The following is a 13773-nucleotide window of genomic DNA, read 5'->3' as shown; positions in this document are numbered from 1 at the left end:
ATGAAAATGAAAATCATGAGGAAATGAGGCTTTGTGAGCTTTCTGAATCTTTACCAAAAGAAAGAAAAGAAAAGTATATGGGTAATGTTTGTTTATGATTGAAGTCATTCATATTTTACCCAAACTGGTTCACCCTAATTTTATTTTATTTCTTTTTGTTTCCTCAGATTTTGCTATGATTATTTGATTCATAGCAGAGGTGTTACTAACAAAAGTGCCATGCCCATTGCCACAGGGGGTCTCAGAGTTGGCTGCTGGTGTTCCTTTGCTTTTGTTTTGGAGCAGTTTACTCCTTTGGTTTCTGTGGCAACTGTTTATTGCACACATTTGTAAAACACCGACTGGAATCACTGTGGCATCTGGATAGGCAGCTGTGGCCTCCCTGCTGCTCCAACACTCGCTCTGCCGGTGCTTCATTCACTGTCTGAAGCTCACCAAGAGGCAGCAGGGGAAAGTATTGAAAGACAGAAACAGAGTGGACAGCTGCTAGCAATGGATTCCATATTCATGCCAATTGTCTGAGACTCCTCCACCTCACAGAGCAAGGGAGCACTCCACCAGAGCAAAGGCCATTTCGGTAACTTTGCTTCAGGAAGTACCTCTCATTGACATATGCAAAGAAGCCACATGAAGTCCCATTCGTACCTTCACAAAACACTACACCCTAGTACACACCCCTCATCTGATGCATCCTCTGGTCTTCAATTTCAGTACCACAAGGGTCCTCATGCCCACCTTTCTTCATGAGTACTGCTTGTCAATCACCCAGAGTGGAATACACATAGGGACCAGCACTCAGAGAAGAAAGAGAGGTTACCTGCCTTCTGTAATGGGAATTCTTTGAGATGTGTGGTCTCTATCTGTATTCTACTATCTGGACTTCTTCACCTCTGCTTTGGATCATAACTCTGATTCACTGTAGAGAAAGAAATGGAGAGGCAGTCGGTCCTTAGTTCCTTGGTTTGGCACCTGAGGCAAGAAAGTACACAGGCACAGAACAATGGACGCTACCAGTATGAATATTCTGGTCGCAGGTGCATGGAGCACAGGTGTACCCCAAGGTGGAATGCAAGTAGAGCCACACGTCTTGAAGAACTCTGATTAAGGACGGTAGGCAATCTCTCTTTTTCCTCCCTGCAGATGTGGCAGTAAGGTCAGACCCCAAAATTCATATTTCCAGTAAGATCCAGAGGAGAGGGAAAGAGGAGCATAGCCTTGAACTGGCCCTCCCAGGTTCCAAAACTTCCCTTACCCAGTGCACAGGTTTATGCTCCCTACCCTCACAGAACTAGGAGGAAGTGTTTGGTCCTTTGACACTAAACATATGTTTGAATAAGAAATCTAATTGAAAATAACATTATTGTGATTAATTGATTCCATTTGTCTACTTCGACCCACATGGGAGATACTTTTACTTCTTTGACCTTTTGCATTTTCATTGATTTTGACCAACACTCTGTAAAGTGAGTAGATTTATGTACAAATTACAGCTCTGATTAAAATAAAAATCAACCATGTTTTTGTTCTGTTCTCCAGATAACTCTCTTTAATAATATGTCTAGGACAATCTGTAGTAATACTGACGCAGTAATGGAACTCTCTCGTTAATTCAATGATACACCAGTGTAAGCTGAATATTATAGTGCACTCTTTAAATGAAGTTAAGGTTTGGTATTCATCATGCTTTGTACTGGACAAGCAGCTTTTAGTACATCTTCTTTCAAGCAGCCGCCTGCCTAAAATGTGTTGTGAGAATTGAAAATACTCAACACATTAGCCACATTTAAAATAAAATGGATTCAATTACAGTTGTTTCTGAGGGACATATATTTCTCCTCTAAGTGGTTTGCACACATTTCACCTGCAAATAGATTGCACATGGCTAGAGGCAACGGCAGAGAGAGAGGTATGTTTCCTGTTAGGAGAGATGTGCTGGATGATGAAATATAAAGGAGATCATTTTTAAATTATCCAGTTCTTTGTCCTTAATTTAGCACTTACATATTGATGTCATTCTGGAGGTGGCATGGAACCTACTTGTTATCATCCCACCCCCAAGTTTGCCACTGAGCTGTGGAAGAGTGCCCCCAGTGAATATGACAGACAGTACACTATGGAGCGTATCATTCATTGTAAGGGAATAATGACAATACAGAGCTATCAGTTGACAAGTCATTGCTAAATCCAATTCCTATGAAGATATACGCTTACACTATACCTCGTCAGCCTTCTATTACAAATTTCACCTGAAATAGATGCTCGAAATCTTGGAGGGGTCCATTGCCAGCTCTAGAATGGCCCTGAATTCTTCTTGTTTTGTTCATTGTTTTGTTATATCTTTCACCACTTTTAGTATTTAAGAATCAGGTCTCAAATTTGGAGACTGAATCATTGGCATATCTGACAGATCAGTCCTTATCCCAACTACTGTATCTTTATGGTTGATCTGATTCCATCTGGAACTGCTACAGCCATCGTTATCCCCATTATTGAAACTGACTGGTTTAACATCAGTTGAGTGGGAAGCAGCATATATATGTGCTCTGCTCTGAGTCGGTTCAGCATTAGATGATTTAATCTCCCCTTTGCCAAACTGGTGTCCATCTGTATTAGTCCTTTCAAAGATAACAGTTTCAAGCACTGAGATGTTTACTTTACTTTCATTGAGATCTTTGGTTTAATTGCCAATAATATTAATCGAGCTGGAATATAAATCACACTGAATGCAAAATATTTGGGCTTCACTGTATGGGGCAAATGTCCACGTAAAGAGAAGGGTAATTAAATTCTCTTGCATTGTAACCCTGATTTAGCTGAGGGCTTTCACATATGGGAATTTTCTCTGGAGAAATCCCATGTGTTGTCACTCTTGTTGTCAATATCGTAAATGGTGATTATAATAAAAGCCTTAATTAGGCAAGAAGGGAAAGAAATAATACGTCTATTGAACTTTAGTATTATTAATGTGCAAGAGAAGAAGGCTTATGCTGGTGCTTGCTGTTAGCTCGTTCATTGTGCACATAAATCTCTATTTTATATCGGTTGACCAAGCTTACTGTCACTGATCATCCAAATATGCAAACATTGTAGACACAGAGTTTTGCTACCCTTGACATAATTTAAGCTGTTATTTAAAATAAATAAATAAATATAATGTTTCTGTCCCTCTGGGTTGCAAAGATAATCTTTGAATTAATATAAATCAATGTCCATCACAGTGCTGTCAGGCTGGGCGTGCAGCTGGACATGCTGAAACAGTTGAATTGACAGATGTGGCATTTTTCTACTATTTGAATTAAGAGGTTGTTGACTTCAAATGCTAACACTGCTAAACATGTAGGCAAAACAATATGATCAAATTAAGTTATGGAAATGTAAGTATAATGGGCAGCTGGGTACATTTTTAAGTTTTGATCCTCCAAAATCAAAAACACATGAGTTGTACTCAAAACCAAAAGAGGGCCCAGCTGTCTCATGCAGGCTAAATGGAGTCTAGTAAAAATACGATTTTCTTTTGATGCTTACTGTATTTAACCTTTTATCTGTGTTTGACATTTATATCACTTCCATTTTAGCCTGCTGGTATCAAATGAGTAGTTGCTTTTACCAATATTAGAAAATTTGTCTCTGTAGAAAATGGTAAGGGATTTTCTTTGCAGATTATGGATTGTTGGGTTTTTTTAATGTAAAGTTTAGACTGTCTTTACTTCTTGCCTTTTTTATTTGAACTAATTGCCTAGTGCTTTTAGGGCTTTGCTTTCTGTGTCCCTCACATATTGTAGCAGTGCTGTGGCCCCAGCATTTGTTTAGGTTTATAAAGTGTACAATTAGCCCTTTTAATGCCTAGTTCAGTCACAATTAAACCTCCCCCGATGGCTTATGATTGGTCTTTCCAAAGGCTGTGGAGGTGTTTTTAATTATTAATTCTCTGGTTTGTTTCTTACAGCAGTCTCAGCTGTGCTTTATTATTCAAAGGTTAATGCAAGCTGAGAACCGGGTAAATTAAATTTGTTTGGCAGCTAGCAATCTGATGTATTACAGATATTGTGAGATACAGATGGGTAGCAATTCTTTTGCTGTTGTGATGCTTAAAAAAACAGATTTTATCTTTAAGACTATTGCTAGTTTTGATAGCATGGCTGATATTATAAGATGATGGTTCCATAATATGATAGTGTCTGCAACACATTTTTGTTAAGAAGTGTGTAGTTTAGAAATACAAGACACATTAGCAGCTCTTATAGAAAATTGATGTAGATATCATTACTAATGAACTGGTACACTGCACAGTAGTAAGTCACCCAGTTGTATGTGGGGAATCATACAATCAGACGTTTTAATGAAGGGAGTTGAAGGAATTTCAGGTGGAAGAGGGTTTATTAACTTTCAGTGAACAAAACGAATAGTTGAGAAGTGAACATGACATGATGTTGTGTAATAATTGTACGCCTTGAGTACATTGTGAGGCAGGGAGCATAGCCAAGAGCTTTCATCTGTTCTAGACATTCAGCTATTTCACAAACCCTGCATGCTCTGGAATTCTTTATTGCAGTCATAACAAGAATTATTTCATAAGAAATGCCTTAAGAAAATACTGTGACACTTATTTTGAAAAATCCACTAACCCGTCTTTCCTGTAAACTATGGTAGGTGCCCACATCACAGAAGTCACCATCATGACTGATCTTAATTAAAAATAATGTTTGTTGTTGTTGTATATAGACAAACCACTAACCCAGAGGTATCCTGTAGGTTCTTCAAACACAAAATATTACTTGTATTAGAACCTAGCTTATCAATGAATTAGATCTGAATATGTTATTGATATTTACTGAAATCAAGTAACTAACACATCCACAGAAAAAATAAACGTTAGGGTTGTGCTCACTGCAACTAAAATCCTGCACGTGAAAGTCCACACTGAATAAAATGTATGGTTCTGAGGCTGTGTTATTTGAAAAGAGGTTACTTTGATTTATATGGAAGCCGTGTTACAAAAAATATATTAGTTTTCAATGTGCCTAGATGTTGATTGAATACCGGAGGGGGGGTTTCTATTTCCAAATATAGAGCTATATTCTGTACATTTTAAATATATGTTAGTACTCGGTAGTTTAAATGAGGAATATATATTAACATAATCCTACAATTTAACCTGCTAGTATCTCTTTCTTTTGATAAGCTTTTCAGTACATTGTAATAATTGTAGAGTAAAACAGCCTTCTGTATTAGTCATTGGAGTGATTTAGAATAGTGACTTAGAGCATCCAGCCAGAAGGTCATTTGTATGGTGCCAAGATTTTAATGCAGTCTGTCCTGTATAATAATGTGTGTTGCTGCAATGCCACCTAGTGATGAGGTGGATAAGAAGGTAGTTGAATACTGCATGGCTGACAGACAAGTAGTCTCTGTCTCCTTGTATTCTAAATACTGCCTCACCTCCCTCCGCTAAGAATATTTTAATTGCAGTCAGGAAGCTAATCTTTCTATAATTATTTGAATAATTTATTAATACAGTGATTATACTACATTTACGTGTCTGATTATCACTTTGGGTGAAAAAGAAGATGGCATCAGACAAATGTATTATTGGGGAATAGCTCCATGAATGCAATATATTATTTTTGCTTCTGGTGTGATTGCCAGATAATGTTATCATAAATATAACTGATGTACTATATGCTCAGTTTTATGTGGTTACTCATTATGCCATATTTTTGTTTTCTGTTTTAGTGCTGGACCCAAAGGAGACAACATTTATGAATGGAGGTCAACTATACTGGGGCCTCCAGGTTCTGTGTATGAAGGGGGAGTTTTCTTCCTTGATATTACCTTTTCACCAGATTATCCTTTTAAACCACCTAAGGTTAGTAGAAGAATTTTAAAAGTAAAATAGCAGTACCCAGTAAATAATTAAATGGTATATGTCCATAGTACTCCTTTTTAATAATCATTCTGCAACAAGAGAGCTAGCAGCATCAGCCACCTCTATAATTGTCTTTAGATCAAAGAATCAGTTAACCATTAACATATTCCAGCCTAACAGTACCCTTCATTTTTCCTCAGTACACCCTCCCACTACAGTTTAAAAACGTTAACACTGTAACAGCTAATCTACGCTGCAAATGCTTTGCTGGTATAGCTGTACTGGGAAAGCCCCTCATGGTGGAAACACATCTCATACAGGCAAAAGGAGTGCTTTTACTGGTATCATTCAACCACCTCCCCAAATAACATAAACTATACAGGCAAAATAACTCTTTTGCCGGGCTAAGCTTCATCTACGAGGGGAATTCTGGCATATTCTGGCGCATATGTCTGTAAAACTTTGTAGTGTAGACCTCGCCTGAAACAGAAAGGAGAATAAGAACAGTGGGGTGGGGGGCGAAGGGCATGGGGGAAAATGAGGAGGAACATAGAACCCCGGCAGGGGAGAAATGGGGAACCCTGGTGGAGGGTTGAAGGGGAGTTATGGAGGGCATACATAGCCCATGGCTTGCAGAGGGAATGGGGTGGGGCCCTAGTATGGGCAGCATACAAAGGCCCTAGCGTGGGGGAATGGGTGGCACACACAACCCTGGTATGCAGTTGGAGTGGGGAGCAAAAAGAGCCCTGGCATGGAGGAAGAGAATGGGGGGGCATGGTAGGGAGGGCAAGGGGGAAGAGGGGGCACACAGCAGAAGAGATGATTGCAGGGGGTCCCTGAAATAGAGGGGGATGGGAGGGTGGCACACAGGGAGCTTGTGGGGGAGATTGGAGAGATATGAGAAGATCCTGAGGTGTGCAGTGTGCTCAGCCTACAGAAGAAATAAAGTGTATCACAACCTTATTCTATAGTATCCCAGAGTATCTAAACATTGAGGTCACAGACAAGAATGTTATGGTTGAGGTTCATCTATCCCACTGACCACTGTTTTAGCCAAAACTTTCCAATTCCTATTTAGGAACGTAAATAAGAGGCCTGGCTTTCAAAAGTGATGAGAATCCATAGCCCCTCCTATTTAAGTCAGTTGAAGCTTTGGGTGCTCAGGCCATCTGAAAATCAGGGCTGAGACCCTCAGGCCCACTCTGGTCCCTTTACACTGCATAAAAGAGCCAGAGCAGGGCAAAGAGGATTAAATGCCCCATACCCCGGTAGGGGAGGATTCTCCAGGCATAGGCACTGTAGAACATAGCTGTAAAGCTGCTTCACAAGGACCTCCTCACTTATCCCTCTATAGAGTCCTGGCAGGAGTGGGGCTGGGGGTGGCTATAGAATCACAGCACTGCAGAGATTCCAGGCAGCGCTGTGGCCAATAAGGAAGCCTGAGCGATTAACCCCTTCCCTCCCACGCAGAGGATGGGCCCCAAAGTGGCTGCTGCCCGGCCCGCGCAGAGCAGGGCGGCTGCGGCTGGAGGGTCCCGCTGGCTGGAACTTGGCCCTAACACGCAATAAAGACTTTGGCTTTTGTAAGAAAGAAAGAAAGAAAGAAAGAAAGAAAGACAGACTGCTGTCACTTAGGCTATGCCTGCACTACAGAGCTTATGTTGGCATAGCTATCGAGGCAGAGCCCCCTGATGTAGATGCAGCATATACACAGTTCTGGCCACATAATTGTATCTACACTGAGGGTTTTGTTAGCTTAACTATGTTTCTAGGGAGTGTGTTTTTTTTCAAACCCCTGAGCTACATAGCTATGCTGCTATAAGTTTTGCATGTAGACCAGACCTTAGACAGCCTTCACTCTCCCCCCAGACTGTCTAAATTATGCCAGGGTCTCTTCAGCCCACAGAACAAGACATTCACCACAGAATCCCTAATTTAGGTTCCTAAATATGGATTAAAGTGCCTAACTTTAGGCACATAAATTGGAAAATTACAGCCATTTTAAGAATAGTTAATGTCAGTCCCCTAGCCAAAAAAACACCAAACAAAAAAAACTCAAAAGGGGATCTTCACATGCAGATGATAAGTGTAGCATTAAGCTCTCTCCAAAATGAGAAGCCATAAAATAATCTAAGCCACAATACTTTTTTTTGATAAGGCTATCTAAAGAGCTAGATATGAGAGAGTAAGATCTGGTTCTTCTTTCTGTTAAAACTGCACTTCAGTTTTGAGGAAACACATTAAATGAGTCCTTTCTGAACAGAAGGTAAAGGTCCAATTTGCTCTCTCGCCCTGAGATAATGACTTTTTCAGACCACACTCAATTATATTTTGGTGACTGTATTATTTTGTAAAATGAGTAATGAAATTTTGTGTTTCTTATTAATGAAATAGGGAAGTTCTTATCCTGCTTTCTAACCACTGTTTTGTGCTCCTTTATTCTTGCTTCCAGTTGTCATTATAAGACATTTGTGCATATAAATAATATAAACGTTGTGACAAAGTTCCTGCTCTACCTTGGTGGGTCTTGCACTTATTGGCGGATTTGCTTGCATTGGAGCTTCACGGCAGCCCTCAGCTTGGTCATTTTTCTGAATTCACAGTCCAGGTCGACTCCTCCTGTGTCTGACCAGGAGTTGCGAGGATTTGGGGGGAACCCGGGCCCGCCCTCTACTCCGCGTTCCAGGCCAGGGCCCTGTGGAAAGCAGCTGTCTAGAGTGCCTCCTGGAACAGCTGTGCGACAGCTACAAATCCCTGGGCTACTTCCCCATGGCCTCCTCCAAACACCTTCTTTATCCTCACCATAGGACCTTTCTCCTGGTGTCTGATAATGCTTGTACACCTCAGTCCTCCAACAGTCAGCGTTCTCACTCTCAGCTCCTAGTGCCTCTTGCTCCCAGCTCCTCACACGCACCACACAAACTGAATGAGCTCCTTTTTAAAACCCAGGTGCCCTGATTACCTGCCTTAATTAATTCTAGCAGCTTCTTGTTTGGCTACAGGTGTTCTAATCAGCCTGTCTTAATTGTCTCCAGAAGGTTCCTGATTGTTCTGGAACCTTCCCTATTACCTTAGCCAGGGAAAAGGGACCTACTTAGCCTGGGGCTTATATATCTGCCTTCTGTTACTCTCCTGTAGCCATCTTGCCCGGCTCTATCACAACGTGTATTGTGATAAAGGGTGATAGAACTGATGATACTGCATTGTACTATTACAGGGCCAGCAATTACAACAAGGTCAGTTGTTATCCATAAAAAAAATATGGGGGTGTAAGTGCAGAGGACCTGTATCAGTATTTTACTAAACCTCCTTTTTGCACTGTGTGACTTTTATTCTAACAGCTTTCATCCATTGTTGTAGATAATCTCTATCTTCAAACGTGCTCTGAGTAATCTTACATTGTTCATGTTTTCAGTGTGCATATTCTCCCTCCTCTCAGAAACTGACTCGTGTATAAAATCCTTTGGGAAGTCCCTTGAGAAATGGAGTGTGGGAAGGTGACTACTTGTCACAAGATAACTGCTGCAGTCAGTATGTTGTTTAAATCTGTCCTCCTAACCTTGATTTGTATAGCCTAAAAAAAATCTGTCAAGGAGGCAGACTATCTGGTAGAGAGCTTCATGGTACAGTTCTGTGTATGTAAGTAGGCAGAATTGCCACCTCTCTCAGTTTTATTTTAAGACTTGTGATATTTGGTGCTGTTCTTAAAGCCCCTGCTTCTGGAGTCATGTGAATGTGAGAATCTCTGTTTTATTTATTAATTTTTTTATTCATTTTTAGTCCTCATGGTTGTGAAGAAAAGTTTAAGAAAGGCTTAAAACTAAAAGGCAAATAAAAAGAACCTAAAACTTATTAGTTTTTCTGAAAAAAAATCTCATGATTTGGAAGCCATATCAAGATTTGGTGGGGAGGGGGCCTTGATTCATGTTTTTTTGAATGCTTGCAGTTAGCAATACTGAGTAGGTGACTTGCACGTGGGTGTAGAATTGAAACAGCCTGACACTCATTTGTTACTATTGTAGAATTCATATATTCCTCTTGAGACTTATAAGGCTGCTTTTATCCTCTGTTACCATTAAGGAAACATTTAAAGGAACACTGTCAAATTTGATAATCCCAAAATTTGACCACAGAAGCACTGGCAAGAAACATGTCTTGCCAGTCTCAGATGCAATCACATGACTTTGGTTGAGGTTCCAAAGGCCCATATCACAAGACACAGTTATTGTTACAAGGCCTAATCTAAAGCCCACTGAAGTCAATGGATGTCAAACTATTTTTCTGTTTGCAGATGTCATGGAATCCATTAATGAGAGAGAGAGTATGTGTGTTGAGAAGTGGGGGAAAATATTTTTATAATTATGAAAAATACTTTGCTGGTGAACTTGTAATTAGGGTTGCCAGGCATCTGGTTTTCAACTGGAATGCCCGGTCGAAAAGGGACCCTGGCAGCTCCGGTCAGCACTGCTGATTTGGCTGCTAAAAGTCTGGTTGGCTCTGCAGTGGGGCTAAGGCAGGCTCCCTGCCTGCCCTGGCTCTGGGCAGCTCCCGGAAGCAGTGGCATGTCCTCAATTCGGTTCCTAGGCTCGGGGCAGCCAGGGAATTCCACGCGCTGCCCCCGCCTCAAGCGCTCATTCCCCAGCTCCCATTGGCCAGAAACCATGGCCATTGGGAGCTTCAGGGTCAGCACCTCTGGATGGGACAGCACGCAGACCGACCTGGCGGTGCCTCCACCCTAGGAGCCAGAGTGGGGACATACCACTGCTTCTGGGAGCTGCCTGAGATAAGTGCCACCTGGAGCCTGCACCCTGCATCCCCTTCTGCACCTGAACCCCCTGCCCCAGCCCTGAGCCCACTCCCGCACCCCAACTCCCTGCCCCAGCCCTGAGCCCCCTCCCTCACCCAAACTCCCTCCCAGAGCCTGCATCCTTTGCTGTATCCCAACCCCTTGTCCCAGCCTGGAGCCCCTCCTGAACCCCAAACCCCTCATCCCCAGCCCCACACCAGAGCCCACAACCTCAGCCGGAGCCCTCGTTCTCCCCCGCACCCTAACCCCCTGCCCCAGCCTGGAACCACCTCCCACACTCTGAACCCCTTGGCCCCATCCCATAGCCCCCTCCTGCACCCCAGACCCCTCATTTCTGGCCCCACTCCAAAGCCTGCACCCCCAGCTGGAGCCCTCACACTCTCCTGCACCCCAACCACTGCCCCATCCCAGTGAAAATGAACAAGTGAGCAAGTGTGGAGGAGAGCGAGTGACAGATGGAGGGGGAATGGAGTGAGTGGGAGCAGGGCCTTGGAGAAGGGGCGGGGAAGGGGTGGGCTTCAGGGAGAAGGGGGGGACAGGGGTGGGGCAAGGATGTTTGGTTTTCTGCAGTCAGAAATTTGGCAATGCCTCAGTTCCTTTGTGCACACTCAAAACCTATTCATGCATTTTTGAATACTAGCTCCGATGCACATAAGTGTTAATACTCAGAAAACTTTATATTTATCAAATAATATGAAAACATATTTACATGTGCAAGGCTGTGCAAGCCAAAACCTGGAGGAATTTGGCCTATATATTTTTGAGTCTGGTAATAACATTTTAAATTTATTCTTCCATGTAGTCAAACAGTTTTCCTGCCTCATTTCTGTACTTTCAAATTCCTTCCTCCTTCCCTATTTTTTCCTGCCTTTTTCCTCATCACATAAAAGAACTTAATCATGTAGCCACTCAGTGTTTGCTTATTTTTTTTCAAATTTTCCCTTTCCAAATCCTCCCTCAGTTTAAACCATCTCCTCCTTTATCATCATCCCCAGCAATTTCTAAAGACTTTGGAACCATTATCCTCATGTCTCTCATTCATTTTTAAAATCTTCTCAGCTCTTTTGTGTTTGCTGCTCTTAAAGTCCCCTTGATGCTTCATCCCCATCTTTTGTACATTTAATAACTTGAGTTGGGGGACTGGTAAAGCCAGGAGGCTCATTTAAACTGAATCAAAAAGTATGCTTTCAGGAACAAGAGTATTCTCTGTAGAACTTCAGGATTCAGGGCCATTCCCCCTATGTGGCCCAGCTATATTCCAAAAGGTCATTTACCTAAACAGTATTGCTGCAGTCTACCAGATTCCCTTCACTCCACATGAGCCAATCCTTCTCCCAAGGTCAATATTTTCCATCCTGCCTATCCAGTCCTGAATTATTCTGCTTGTCTATTCCTGTCAATGTCCTTCTGAAAGGTAGACATGAACCTAATAGCACATTAGTTATAAATCAATATCAATAACTTATTTTCCATAAATAGCAAAAATAAAATCTCTGTGGTACATCACTGAATGCTGTTTGATTTGCTCTTCATAATATCCATCTCTCCCGCTCCCCGCCCTTTGAACTCAGTTCTTTTCAACCTTTTAACCTTTTTTTTTTCAGTTGTGTTTTGTTTGTTTGTTTTTTAAAGCATCATCTTGGTGTCAGGGGGTGCCAAGCTGTGATTAGGTGTGGAACAGACCAAGTGAAGCAGAGCACATCTGCAAAAGCCAGATGCTGATGAGATTTTGATCGTGATTCACAAACACAGCATAAATTCTGCAAGGCAAGGATTCACTTCAACCCAAAGATGAAATATCTTCCTTGTGCTTCAGTGGATGGTTGAATACAAGGATTGGTGTCCTGTTCTGAATGGCCACTTGCAAAAATTAATAGAAGTATCTAGATGTGATGCCAGGGAAATATTCCTGCATTTCTTCTAGGTCTTAATGACCTCTCCAAACTCTTTTCGAAATACCTTTGAGATTCCTGTTTCTTGCTAAATATCTTCCTTTCATGCTTAAAGGTTTCCAGAAAGCTCTGGCTCCTAAAGATGTCTGGCTCTACTTCCTCTACAATATTGGGAAGTAGAGGCATATATACCTAGGAATATTGCTCCTTTTAGTCAGCCTGGGAGAATATTAACCCATTCTAATTCTATTTGTAACTTTTTTCCATATTAGAAATTGGTAAATTTTCTAAGCATGCACACCATTGAGAAATGGGAACCTTCTGAAGTTCACCCAAGGTGACAAATTAACACCACACCATTTCACACACTCTAAATTGTCAGATGAAGGGGGGTTCATTTCATTATCGCACTTTCCATCCCTCCAGAACAGAAAGTCTTTACAAATCAGTAGGCCATGTCGTGTTCTCCCACATAGCTGTTTGTGGAAACAAGAATATTTTCAAGAAAATTATCTCCAGGAATTATCACTACAGCGTCTGCAATTTCACCAAGAATAATCTTTATTAATAATGTCTACTCAGATATTTGACTGTATTCAATCTGCTATGGTCTCAATTCCATTTATCCATAGCTATTACAATGTGGATATATCTGTCATTATCCTTGTACTTCTGCTACCTTTAATTTTGAATTTGAGTGATATATAAAATCCATAATCCCAACTCTACCATTAATCTTTCTGAGGACTTTAATCTCAACTGACTGAAAGATGGTACACGGGACTTGAAAGCTTTCATAATGCTAACTCATTTCAAAATCAAAACTAGAATAACAGAAAAGTCCATTTCCCCTTGTAAATCTCACATGTATATTGATTGATTGAAAAATTGTTCTCAGGATTTGAAACTTTAGCTGCGTTAAATCAATTTAGAATGCTAGGAAAGTCTTGTTCCTTTGTAAATATCACATATAGTGTCTATAGTATCTTGTCTTAATAGCAATATTGAATATCTCTTTCATGTTTCGTACATGATGGTCACGTAATGCTAATCTGTATGCACAAAATATCATTATCTACTATAGAATCCGTCTCCTGTGATACAAGCCTTATGCATCCGATGAAGTGAGCTGTAGCTCACGAAAGCTTATGCTCTAATAAATTTGTTAGTCTCTAAGGTGCCACAAGTACTCCTTTTCTTTTTGCTCT

General features: G+C 41.2%; 1 protein-coding gene across 3 annotated transcripts in view; it reads left to right on the top strand.

Moving 5' to 3' along the window:
• Positions 1–13773, top strand: part of UBE2E2 (ubiquitin conjugating enzyme E2 E2) — a 341147-nt gene that overhangs the window by 268230 nt on the left and 59144 nt on the right. For all 3 annotated transcript variants that reach the window (XM_038390202.2, XM_038390203.2, XM_043509037.1), the window contains one exon: positions 5734–5866. In XM_038390202.2, the coding sequence (XP_038246130.1) occupies positions 5734–5866 (133 nt within the window). The remainder of the gene's footprint in view (positions 1–5733; positions 5867–13773) is intronic.

This window comes from Dermochelys coriacea, chromosome 2 (assembly GCF_009764565.3).
Source record: "Dermochelys coriacea isolate rDerCor1 chromosome 2, rDerCor1.pri.v4, whole genome shotgun sequence".
NCBI classification, from domain to species: Eukaryota; Metazoa; Chordata; order Testudines; family Dermochelyidae; genus Dermochelys; species Dermochelys coriacea.
Note: the sequence above shows the minus strand (reverse complement) of the source record. Positions and strands in the feature narration are given on the sequence as shown.